The sequence below is a fragment of the Vicugna pacos genome, chromosome 27 (genome assembly GCF_048564905.1).
Source record: "Vicugna pacos chromosome 27, VicPac4, whole genome shotgun sequence".
NCBI classification, from domain to species: domain Eukaryota; kingdom Metazoa; phylum Chordata; class Mammalia; order Artiodactyla; family Camelidae; genus Vicugna; species Vicugna pacos.
In genome coordinates, this window is record NC_133013.1 from 6,099,490 (window position 1) to 6,111,836 (window position 12,347).

General features: G+C 55.2%; 1 protein-coding gene across 2 annotated transcripts in view; it reads right to left on the minus strand.

The window, feature by feature from the left end:
- ENTREP2 (endosomal transmembrane epsin interactor 2) overlaps positions 1-12,347 on the minus strand; it is a 275,220-nt gene that overhangs the window by 9,156 nt on the left and 253,717 nt on the right. For both annotated transcript variants that reach the window (XM_072950670.1, XM_072950669.1), the window contains 3 exons: positions 7,325-7,485; positions 6,633-6,768; positions 1,635-1,710 (listed from right to left, as the gene is read on the minus strand). In XM_072950670.1, coding sequence (XP_072806771.1) covers positions 1,635-1,710; positions 6,633-6,768; positions 7,325-7,485 — 373 coding nt within the window. The remainder of the gene's footprint in view (positions 1-1,634; positions 1,711-6,632; positions 6,769-7,324; positions 7,486-12,347) is intronic.

Sequence of the window (12,347 nt, forward strand, 5' to 3'; positions counted from 1 at the left end):
CATGCTTAGCACGCACAAGGTCTTGGGTTCAATCCTCAGTACCTCCATTAAAAAAATTTTTAAATAAAAATAATAAAAATAAATAAAAAGGCAGCCTTTAAAAATAATGAAATAAAAAAATGGACACAGAAAGGCCCAGGGCCCAGGGAAGCTACAGTCTTGAGCAAGGATGAAGTGGGAGGCACCACATGCTGAGGCTCATTACAGAGCGACAGTAATTAAGCCAGCATGATAATGGCAGAAGGACTGAAACAGATCAATGGGACAGAACGGAGGACCTGGAAATAGACCCACACAATGACGCTTGATTCAGTTTTGACAAAGACACAAAGGCAACAAATGGTCTGGAACAATCACACATACAGAGACAAAAAATGACCTTGACATTGACCTTGGCCTTGGCCTCACCCTGTACAGAAATGACCTATTAATATCTGCCTGGCCTGCCCGTATTCTCCTCACTCAGGACTTGCCCTGTGGCCAGGAATCTGGGTGTGGGAAGCCCCCCGAGTCCCGGGTCGAGCCTAGCCCACTACCCAGGTTAGTGAGGCCGTGAGGAGGGCCCCAACCCCTCTTGTCTGGCTCCACCTGCCCTGAGACCACAGACAGGAATGGACTCCGGAGCCGCCTGCTGCCAGGCCTTTCTGACCACACTTTCCCCAAGAACCAGTGATCAGAAGAAATCACTGTGGCCAGGCCCCCTCAGCCCAAACTTTAGAATGTACTGCACCCTGGAGTTGCCTCTGGAAAGGCCACTGGGCACCATCTCTGAGAAGACACAGCTTCTAGGGGCTCCTGGTAGCCACCCAGGGAAGAGCTAGGTGGCTGCCAAATCCAGCCTTAGAGACCCTGCAACACAGAGGTGTCCTCACGAAGGACGGCCCCTCCCTGTTTCTCTTAGAAGTTAATGAACGTCGAGGTGGTAGTGGGGCAGAGAGCCACGACAGTCACAGTCTTTTCTAGGACCCTTAGTTGTCTCACAGGGTCTCTGAATAAACCTTCCCACCTGAGCCTGGCTGCGGACCTCAGGAAGGAGGCTCCCTGGAAATGCCCAGCCCCCCACCTGCTCTCTCTGCTATTAGGGGTCGCCTGTTTTCCCACCACTTCAGACCATCTTCCCCCCGCCAGCCCTGTCCTGTGGCTCCCGGCCCACGTCGGGGACCTGACTTCTCCCACTTTTCCTCTGATACCCTCCAGGACACAACTTCCAGGCTGGCCCTCCGGCCTCCCCCTCTAAAACCAACAGGCAGAGAGATCCCAGCCCCTGGTCCCGCCTACTCAGCCCAGCCTCCTCCGAGGTAGGGGCCCAGCAGACATGAGCCTGCTAGGATTTTGCTCCGGAAGGGGTCTACCCCAGATGAGGCGTACTTGCCTTCAAATCCATACCCAAGGCAAGTGAGAGAGAAAGGGCGCTGGGGGAGAGGGGGCACAGCTCCCAGGGAAGCATGGGGTCTCCTAGCTCTGACTCACTGGGTGCAGCAGGTAAGCACTTACGTGTGCTTCACCGGAGAGGCTGCAGCAAACTCCATCCCTTATAAAGAGTAAGAACTGATGGGAAGACATAGCAGGAGGAAAAGAGACAGGCTTGCAAACTAGAAACTTAGGATTTCAAATACTGGAAAGGAAAAGATTACCTTGTGTGCTGAAGCCGGTGGTGGCCTCCGGGTCCCCAGAGCTGGGCTCGGTCACCTGCTGGTCTGCACTCGTGAGCTGCAGCAGGAGAGAGGAGGCAGTGCTAGGTCACCGTGGTCTGGAGGGAACATCACAGCAGCCTCTGGAAATCAAGGCTCGAGCTTGTCCTGTGGTTAGAAGTGCTGAGACACACACTCACACTGCAGTCTTCTCCCTCAGATCTGCAGGGAAGGGATGCGAGGCTGAAGACGCCACTGCCGAGGCCAAAGCCCGTTCCTCTGACGTCTGCTATGAGGCTCTCAAGAGCCTGCCCTGCCTTCCACTTACAGGCTCTTTTTGGGGCTGATGAAGGCCACACAGCATCCCTGTGTCCCTGGAGGAGGCAGGACAGCCCCTGCCCTCACTTCCAACCCCCCTTCTGAACCTTCCCTCTCTCCCTGCTTTCACTCTGGGAAGAGTGAGGCCATGGAGACCCACAGTCATGGGACTGGTGATGTTTTGGGCCAGCAGTTTGGACACCGGTGAGCATTTAAGAAACAGCCTGGTCTGAGTGAGCTCTCAACTCCCCAGAGCTGGCCTGTGCACCGCTTTCCCTCTGCCTTTTGCACGTGGGATGGAGAGGCTGCTCTCCAGGCCCCCTCCCTGGCTGAGCTTGCCCAGGGCCCCTCGCACACTGTCTGACTCCGTGCCAGTCGAGGGGAGCGGGTGGCCCTGACGCCCGCATTGTGTTGGACAGTCATGACACTTCTGCAGCTGTCTTCTGGAACGATCGTCCTGCCTGGAGAGGACTGGGGACTGTGAGGGGAAGGAGCAGCCTCCCCTCTGGGCAGGGACGGGGCCCCCCTGCCGCCCAGGCCAGCGTCTGACCGCGAGGAGCACTGCACACACGTGCCCCTGCGCTAGCTCAGAAAGTGACTTCTGAATCCTCGCACTTTTTCAGAATTGCTTGCAAATAATGAGCTCGAGGGAGGTGGGGAAGGTGAGGCCCGATTCCAGTATTTCTGCCTCCCTCGTCTCTGGGCCCAGGGTGGTGTTGCAGCCTGAACACTCCCTGTGATTCCACTTGCAGATAATACTGGCCGGCACTCTGCACCCCTCTCTGCCGGGAGGGCATTGGGGATCGGGTTGGGGAGAATTCACACTCCACATCCTCCCTTGTAGTCACGACACAACAATAACCTGTGTTGGAAATCTCTGCCAAGTATCTCCCGCCAAGTCACAAAACAGGAACAATGCCCCTAAGGTTCATTTCCTTTCATAACTCTCTTTCTGTGTCTAACCTTCTATTCGATTCTTTTTTCTCTTTTTTTTTGGTAGGGGTGGGTGGCAACTTCAGGACCCGCTGTCTGAAAAAAAATAAAGCTTCTGGTAATAAAAAAAATATAAATAAAACAAGAGAAATCACATACACAGTGGGACCAGGTCAGGAGGAAATCGGATTCGTGTCAGATTTTGCAGAAGTGGCCCTGGCTTTCCTCTGGCTCCCAGTCAAATTTGGTTTCGAGAGAAGACAGCTCCTGGGAGCAGGGCATCTATCACCTCTTGCAAGCCAGGTGTCAAGGTCTAATTTGAACTTGGTCTTCCCTGACGTTCAAAGCCACCTTGCCCCATAACGCTGTGGGGAAGAGCTGCTCAGTTCCGACAGCATTTCCAATTAAACACAAGGGCCATGGAAGCAATCTGTTTGCGACATAGGATGTGCACTGAAATCTGAGTTTAGCAGTAAAGCCTCAGAGCACAGCTCCTGCAGGAGAGGGGAAGAGGTCGCTGTGTAAGGCAACGTGGATGCTCCAATGCCTGTTTTTATTTATTCCCAGATGCACACTTTTGACGACTTATCGTAATGGAAAAGTCACTTGGCATTTATGCAAATAAGCCAAGTTCCTCTCACCTCCCTTTCTTTTAGGGACTCTGGGGCTAAGATGCCAGGCGTGGAAATTCTGCCCGATTTCTGTTAATGAGTTTCCCGCTCCTGGGTGAGGTTGACCAGCTAGCTGTAGATTTACAAAGAGCTGATCTCGGGGGGCAGTTATCAGCCATCATGGAAAAGGTGCATTAAAGTTTTAGGTGCAGTCCTCGAAGACACCTCACTTACAGATTTTAAAACGTAAAGGTTATTTCATTTGAAAATATAAATAATAACTTGAGGGGCTTGGGGCTGGACACACCTCTGTCACGTCCACTGTCTTTCTCACAATGTCTAGTCCCACCTGCCGTATTGTCACTGAAAGTCCTGGAGTGCTACAGGGTCATGTCAGCCCCAAACACCCAGTTGTTCGAAGGCAGCTCAACAGTGTGACTTCCACAGTCACGAAATGTGCACCTAAGTGACCTCCGTGAACATCCTTCCTGTCCCTCAAGTCCCCCAGCCCGGCTCTGCGCCTCCGTCCCCTGCTGTCCCTCCCAGGCCGTCCTTCCTCCCTGGTGAGCCTCCCCCACTCCTTCCTCTGAGGCCCCAGAGGAGCTCCTCTGTCCCTGTCCCGGGGCCACAGGAAGGGGCTCCCCTCCATCTCCTGGTTCCACAGCCCGTGGACCAGGGCCCAGTCTTGGCACTCACACAGGACATCAACTGGGCAGATTCCCAGTAACTTTCCTGCTATAGAAGGAAATGTGCTCCTCTGAATCCTGCCCCAAAGCCATAAACCTCAAACCACAGGAAAGAGGACGCGTTGCAAGCCAAGCCAGAATGGCAGAGCTTGAATGTGGCCGCACCACGGGGGTCAGAACGAAAGTGCTCAGTGGAAGTGGGGCTTTTCTTCCCAAATTATAATTCTCCGGAGGAGCAGCTCCTGCCCCAGACAGACCCACACAGTGCGGGCTTGCTTCCTACGGGACATCTTCCTCGCTGTATCCAAACAAGTGCGGACAGGCCAACTGTCCTCACAAGGGACAAATTAGCCTCCTCGTTCACCCAGGAACAAGGGGTCCTGCTATAAGGGGAGGGCTGCCCAGGGAAGGGGGCAGCTGGCAGGCGCAGCTGTCCCTCCGTGGGCGCCAGTGGGTTTCCTAGACTCTCGGACACTAGGGACTGGGAAGCGCTGCTAAGCCTGGGGTCAGAGACTCAGCGGGGGAGGTGCAGGCTGCTCTGGGAGGGGAGGGCTGCAGCGGCCCCTCATCGCAGATGCTGCCGATGGTCCAGAGGGAAATGGGCCATGCAGACGGCCCGCTCTCCTGGGGACAACATGCGTGTGGCCACTTGTAAGCTACTGTGAGACAGGCCTTTGCTCTTAGAAGGTCTCTCCCCAAAATTCTGTGAACATTTCCATCTAGAGCATTCCTGATGCTTTTGGAAAATGGTGTCATATCGGTCTTAGAACCATTATTATCATCCTCTGATAGAGTCTATTCTTAGAAAAAAAGAGTGAAATAGCGATAAATACTCAGCATCCTTCTGGGTGCAGGTGTGGGCAGTCATCAGTAGTCACCCCCAAAACCAGTGGCCGCTTCCCAGCACTCGGGGGCCCTGAAGGCCTGGGGGGGGGCGGGAGCATTGCTGGGGTCTCACTGCCTCAGAGGAGGCACGTCCAGCCCTGTGGCTCTCCACAGGGTGGGGTATTCAGACTCGTCCATCACACCAGTCTCCATCTTCCCAAGGGGACATGGAGGGGCGGACTAATGGGCTAAGGGGGAGGCAGCAGGACTCCCTCCTGCTCCCAGGTGGCCAAGGAGAGTCACACAGCCCGTGGGCTTCCTGGGGTTTCCAGGCCCCTGGCCGGGGACCCTGCTGGTTACAGGGCAGAGCTGCCTGTCCGCGCCTGGGTCAGCCTTCCGTGCCCTGGTACCTCCCCTTGGTAACACCCCATAGACCGTTCCCACACCCCCTCTAGCTCCCTCCGACCTTGCCGCTTTGCCAAGCAACTTGCAAGTGATTTACTCGGGTTCCCAAGGTGTGCCCCCGGAGCAGCGGCAGCAGACGCTGGGACTCTGGCAGCAATGCCGCCCTAGCAGCCCACCCCGACCCCTGACCAGGAGCCCCCGGGGTGTACCCAGCACCTGCATTTGACTGACAAGCCCTGCAGGGAGTCAGGACACCCCACAGTCCACACTCCTGCTCCACCTCCGCAGGTCCCACCCCTCCTCCACTCAAGAGCGTCTGATCCGGCCCCTCTGACCCATGGCAGCCACGGCACACGGGTCCACTGGCCCCTCTATGCTCAGCCAGGTGGTGGGGCTCAGCCCTTCACAGCCTCCGGGCAGCACTTGGCCCATGCCTGCCTTCCTGACCACTGGTCTGAGTCCAGGCTTTGTGGGGCCTGCTCCCCACCCCGAGCCCTATCTGCTCTGCACCTGTCCTGTGGGCCGTCCTCCCCTGACACCCGCAGGGCTGTCACACCACAGGCTCTCCCTCTCCTCGGGCTCCCGCTCCTCCTGAGTGGCTTTTGCTGACTCAGAACCTGCCATGTGCCCAATCCTATCCTGTTCCAACCAATGTGCTTGGCACTACTATAGTCCCATTTTACAGATGAGGAAACTGAGGCCAAGTTTCCTTAACCTTTGCAAAGTGCACGCCTGTGACGGGTCAGGCTCCCTGAGGCAGCGGGGCGCCTGGCACACTCAGCTCAGAGACGGCCTGAGACCCATGGAGGGTGACAGCCGCCAGGCCTCCTACAGGACCAAGGATCCAGACAAGCATTCTCACATCTCTGGTTGATAACAACCTTGGTGAGTAGCTGAAACAGGCAACAGCCCCCTGCAGACCCAGATTATGACCGGAGCTCCACCCTTGGGGGCCCATGCCACCTCTTTCTGCACTATGTTCCCGGACACACCAGCCTGGACACATTTGAGGGGAGCCGAGGAAAATCAGCATGGATATTGGGGTTGGAATCCTGGGCCTGGGTTGCAATCTCTGCAGGTCCTGCCCTCTGCGTCCGCTGCCTCCTCTCCTGTGCGGGGCCGAGAGGACTAGCATCACACAGGCTGGCTGAAAGGCCTGGGGAGACCCAGACATGGGCCACGGGACAGGGAACAGATTGCCGGCTGGTCCGGCTGGGCCTCACCTGGCTGGCAGGGGACGGGCCCACCACGGCCTCGTAGGGCGGCGGAAGCTCGGCGGGGTAGAGCAGGCCGGGGCTGTTGATGGCGACGCCGTACAGGGTGCCGAACGGAGAGGGAGCAAAGTCCAGGTGGAGGCCCCTGGAAAGGCAAAACCACAGGACTGTCACTCCCTGGGGAAGATGCCCAGCTGTCCACATTTCTCTCAAAGCCATCCAAATGACTCCCCGCATCTGACATTTGTGTTTGTGAAAAAAAGCCTAATTGGCTAGGCAGTTTTAACTTTTGTTTTGTTTTTTTTTTTTCAGGAAAGACAGACACTTCCAAGGAACTCTACGGCCCCTTCCATTACAATGAAAACCATCCCACAGCCGAGTAAGCCTTTATTAGGTTTGACACGTTCTAGTAAATGACCATAACTTGACAGAAGTTTTGCATTTTGTGAGAGTGAAACAGGACTGCTCACTCTGGCTGGGTCTCGTTTGCGCTGCACAGGCCAGCGGAGCAGGGGGCTCTCAGCTGCCTCTCCTCTTCCTTTATCCCCTCTCTCTGATCAGTGATCACACAGGCCACTTTCCGCCTGTCCCTCTACTCTGCTCCACCGACAGGAGCAGGGCCCTGCCACCCCACCTCCCCACGACCGCCTCCCATCGTGGGCCTGAGCACCAGGCATGGAGGGGTCCCCGGAAAGACCCACCTGTGGGCCTCGGCGGTGGGCGTGCAGGTGTACTCCGGAGGGTAATAGGGGGGAGGGGGCAGCGGGGGCACGAACTCGTCAAAATCCAGGGTCTGGTGGAGCACAGTGCCGTGCGGGGTCACGCAGGCCGGACTGGCAGAAGGTGCCCTTTGGGGAAGGAACTGGAAAACAGGGAGGTTCCGGGTGACTGAGGACGTCCCGTCTGGCCTGTGTCTAATTCAGTTCATTACGGACAAGCTTTAATGATCCGTTTGGAACTTCTGTAATTTCAACTGTCCAGCAGTGATGGCCAAACACACGTTTTAAAACGATGGCTCTGTGGGGAATGCCTGGATTCGAGATCTGTTCCCTACACTGTGACGCAGAATGCCTCTTTTCCAAGGCAAGGCACAGTCTGGGAATTCTGATTCTAATTGTAATTCTATTCCTGCCACTAAACCTGTTTCTTCCAAGGATGCTACTCAAAGCTGGTGGATAGAGGAGTGTCTGCCGTCCAGGGTTCAAGATGGCACTTCCTGAAGCAGGTTCATGAAGATCACCAGACTCTTAGGATATCCTTCCCGCCCCCTCCCAAATCCCTGCAGTGAAACAGATTTGGGCAAGGCCACGCTGGTACTGCCTTCTTGGGGCCATGCAGTGTGGTCAAGGCCCTGGGAAGGCCTGTACCAAAAGATCCATTAAACTGTCTAGCCCCTTAGTGAGACATTTCTCAAATATTCCTTTACAGGCCCCTCTGGACACACAAGATCCATCAGTATTTTGCAGTTCTGGGGAATTCACACACTTTGGAAAGCACTGCTTGGGAGAAAAGAATCTTTAACGAGCTCCAGAACATTCTGGGGGGGGGAGACCTTAAATCAGAGATGCTGCTTGAACAACACGGGGTGAAATCACTTAAAATGAAGCCGTCTCTGCTCAGCTCTCCATTTCTGCCCATGGGAGGCACTGATCAAAAATGGCTCTTCTTTCCACTGGCTGCTGCTCCCTAGAGACCACGGTGGCTTGGAGACGCCTGAAGCCCAGCTCTAGTTCCAACCACTACGTCCCTGCAAGTACCTCCAACTGTGATCAGGCCCTGGGACCTCCCCCTGCATGGGGGCGGTGAGGGGTCAGGGACTCAAGGACCCAGAGTCCACTGTATATGGCCAAGCCAGGACGGTTCCCAAAGGGAACGATGAACTCTCCAAGCTCTGTGGGAAGCTTGGGCGTCTACAAAGGGTTAACCAAGAAGAGGACATGTGAAGGGGCCTGAAAGATTAGGAAGAGTTCAACGAGTGGGCCTTGCAGAAGGTGCTCCAGGCTCCAGAAGAACAGGCGAGCTAGTAAAAGATGTGTTTAAGGACAGCAAATGTAGGCAAGGCTCTAGAAGTTAATTCCTAATTCTGGGGCACTAGGGAGCCAGTGAGGGTGCTGGAGTAGGGTGGCAGTGCCATTAAAGTTGTGTGGTAGGAAATGCCTTCTGGTAGCAGCGGACGGGGTGGCCTGGAGTTGAGAGGGGCCGGGGGGTGAGTGCGTAGAGCATTTTTGCATAACTATGAGTGAGGCCGCGATTCTGACTATGGTCCAAGGCTGTGAAATCAGCACGCTCTAGATGAATGGAGAGAGAATGGTGACCACGTCCAGACATGTAACACACCAGATGACATGCGGCTCCTGTTTCCTTCACAGGGAACACATCCCTGCCTCTCCAGCTGGAATGCCCTGCAGCTTGGGTGTTCAACTCTCAAAGAGCGGGCTGAGCCAGTGGCCACGGGCAGGCGGGTGTGTGTCCACCGTCCTTCATTCTGGGAGGCACTCGCCCTGATGCTATGGCACAAAGCCAAGCAGCCGGGACGAGGCCAACCGCCCCAGAGGTCTGACGGGCATACGGCCTGCCTTAGGCTCTACCAGAAATCAGAAAAATCAGTGATGTACTCAAGGAGGAAAAGCAAAAGCCAGAACGCTCTTCTACTGAAGGTACGGTTCCACCAGGAGTGAGAACAAGGCTTTCACGAGAGGTGAGGTGGTCCGGGGACCCTTTTAGCAGGTTTATATGAGTGAAGGCGGCCATGCAAGGGAGGCCTTTGAAAGGTTAATCGACAGGCTCCGCTTCTGCCCTCGACTCCAGGTGGCCTTTCCAGGGGTGTGTGGCCCTCTCCCCTGGGCCCCTGCTTCCGCAGCCAGAGGCCTGCCAGTCACACTGGCATCTCCCCGACACCCATCAGTATCTGTCTGGTGAGGCAGGGTCTGTCTGGGAGCCCAAGGTCACGGGCTCTGGACTCTGCTCTGAGGTGGGGGGAGGGGTGTGGATGTCCACACACGTTTCCCAGACTTGCAGCTGGCTTCCTGCTGGGTTCTGTCCCCCAGCTCTAGGGGTGGTAGCGGCTTCCATGGTTGTCCCTGTGTCACCAGGGCCCGCTCTGGCCCTCCTGCCTTCCACCGCTGGGTAACCAGCTCCCCTGCTAACTGTGTTGACATCCCAAAGGCAAGTCCCTCCCCCACTGGGCCCTGGCCATCGGGTCCATCTGTGTCATTCACGCCGATATCCCTGGGCCTGGTCTGGTGCTGCGGGTCCAGCAGGTGCCCTGGAAACATTCACTCCACACATGAATGGACACCTCCTTGCTGCCGCCTCCACGCAGCCCACTGTATCTCCTCCTTGCGGGAGCATCTAACTCGTCTCTCTGCCTTGGTCTTCTTCCTCTTGTTCTGCTTGTTCTTTTTAACCAACCCCATGAAGTCACTTCCTTTGAAAACTCTTTTCCAAGACCTCTGCTCCCTGAATCCCACCTGTTTCCCAGCCTCCTTACCCACGAACACACCGGGACCAAAAACCACTCCTCTCATCCTTGGAATCAACCCCAAAAGTCAAGCGTGGTCTGTTCTCTCTTCTGGATCCCATCTCCTCTCACCTGGCAGCCTCCCAAGCACCCTTCAGGGCAGGCAGAGATGCTCACTGTCTGCCAGCAAGCACGCACCTGCACCCTCCCAGGCTACGCATGCATGGGGATCTCCAGGCGCAGATCTGAGCCTGCATCTGGGTGCGCAGGGGAGAAAAGGGCCCTGAAGACTCACTTCTTTCCCAGGTGGTGCTGCTTGACCTGGGCCACCTGTAAAAGCCCCAGCAGGTCCGTGTGGTGACACAGGTACACAGGTGCCTGGTGGGCAAGTGAGGGTGGGACCTGCTGAGGTGAGGTTCACACACCTGGTGTGGGCATCACTGTCACCCAGCCTGCATCACCCACAAGAGAGGAGCGTGCACTTTAGACCCTGCTGGAGAGAGGTCCGTTCTTGTGGGTCTGCACTGGAGAGAGGGAGTCCCACCTTAGGATGTGCCGTCCGTGGCAGAAAGAGCAGGATTATTGCCACAGTAAAAGTTTTCTCAGGGGACCTCCTCTCTTCGAGCTGGGGCTCTCCCTCTGCCCCCAGACACTGGGGTGATGCCCGCCCCAGGCACCTGCTGCTCTCTGGTCCTGCCACCCCCGGTGAGTTCCACACCTTCCCGAAGCACGATGCCTTCTCGCACAGGCTAAGACCAGTTTTAGTCACTCGTGTAACCCACAAAGAAATATGAATGCAGACAGCGACACTTGCTTGTTCTGTGAAAACCAAGATGGATGCTTCCGAAAGACTTAGTGAAAAAGAATAGCTAAGCAGAAACTGCTGCCAAGTTAGGTCCCGGCGAGGCAGCCGTACGAGAGTGGAGATCTTAAAGCATCCTGGGGAACCGTGCTCTTGCTCCAGTTTAAAGGGACTAAATCTGGAAATCAGAGATGGGGGGATGTCTGTGAAGCTGATGCACGAAATACAACCTGATACACCAAACAGACCCGAAATCAAAGAGATCACGGCCCCGGACCGAAAGAAGGAGCCGGGGTTGGGGGGCGGGGTTGCTACAAATGCTTATTTGTGTATTTAAAGTCAAAATAAAATGTCTGTGGTACGTACGCACCATTTTTATGACTGTCTGCTCTAAGTGGCTTTCTAGGTCAAGCAGACACCAGGCCACTCAGGACCACACAGAGGAAAGACACATGGCCCCAGACATTATGTTTTCATCAACACACCACCACAGCTACAGCCGACTTCATTCTTATTTAGTTGGTAATTTCCATTTCAATTCTTGAAACGAAGGCAAAGTTTCAGCATTTCCAGCCCTTTGGATCTGTGGGTTTGGTCAAATTGGTGGGGTATTTACAGATCAATAGTAAAATCTGCCGAGGTGAGTGGAACCCTGCAGTACTTAACCTCTCCTTTACACACCACGCTGGAGAGAGTCGCCGACAATGAGCAAGGCCACAAGTTCATCGCTGCTGAATAACTGCCTAATTAGCTATCCTTCAGAAAGCGGCAACCTCTCGGGGAGGTCAGCCCGCTGTGACAGCTGTGTGGATATAAACGGGGAGAAAGAGACCGCGCAGAGCATACGATTAGAGACAATGAATTTTTAACGTCTTCGTAATGATGCTCCCTGGCCTTGTGTCTTGATTAACTGATGTCTTGCCACGGGGTGGAAGAGAAAGAACAAATCACACAGGCTCCTACAAGAACAACTTGTCTTCTCTTTCACGAGATGCATGAAACACTGGGGGGGATCCTGGCAGGGCAGGCCTTGAAGGGGCCATGAGGGAGAGGAGGGGAGCGTTTCTACCCTTGGCGTCGAAGAGCAATACCGCCCCCATCGTTTCCCTTCCTGAGCTGAATTTAGTGGTGACACAGCAGGCTGTGGGCCGTGTTCCACTCTTTTGAAACGACCAAGCACCTTCGTTCCTTATTGTGCATGTTAATAAGTGTGTGACCCCTGCTCCTGGTCTCACTGCTCCCCCTGGGGACCAGGACTACATTTTCTCTAAGACCCTGGCCAGAGGCTCAAATGATGGCCAGCCTGTGGCCTGCCCCTGAATTATGAGCTCAGGGTTAATTAACAAAGCACAGAGGAGACATTTTTCAATCCGAGAAGAACTCATCCTCTAAACAGTCTTCCTGTACTGAAGTGAATTCTGAAGCCTGGGGAAAGTGCCTTGCTCTGGACATGCAGGGCCCA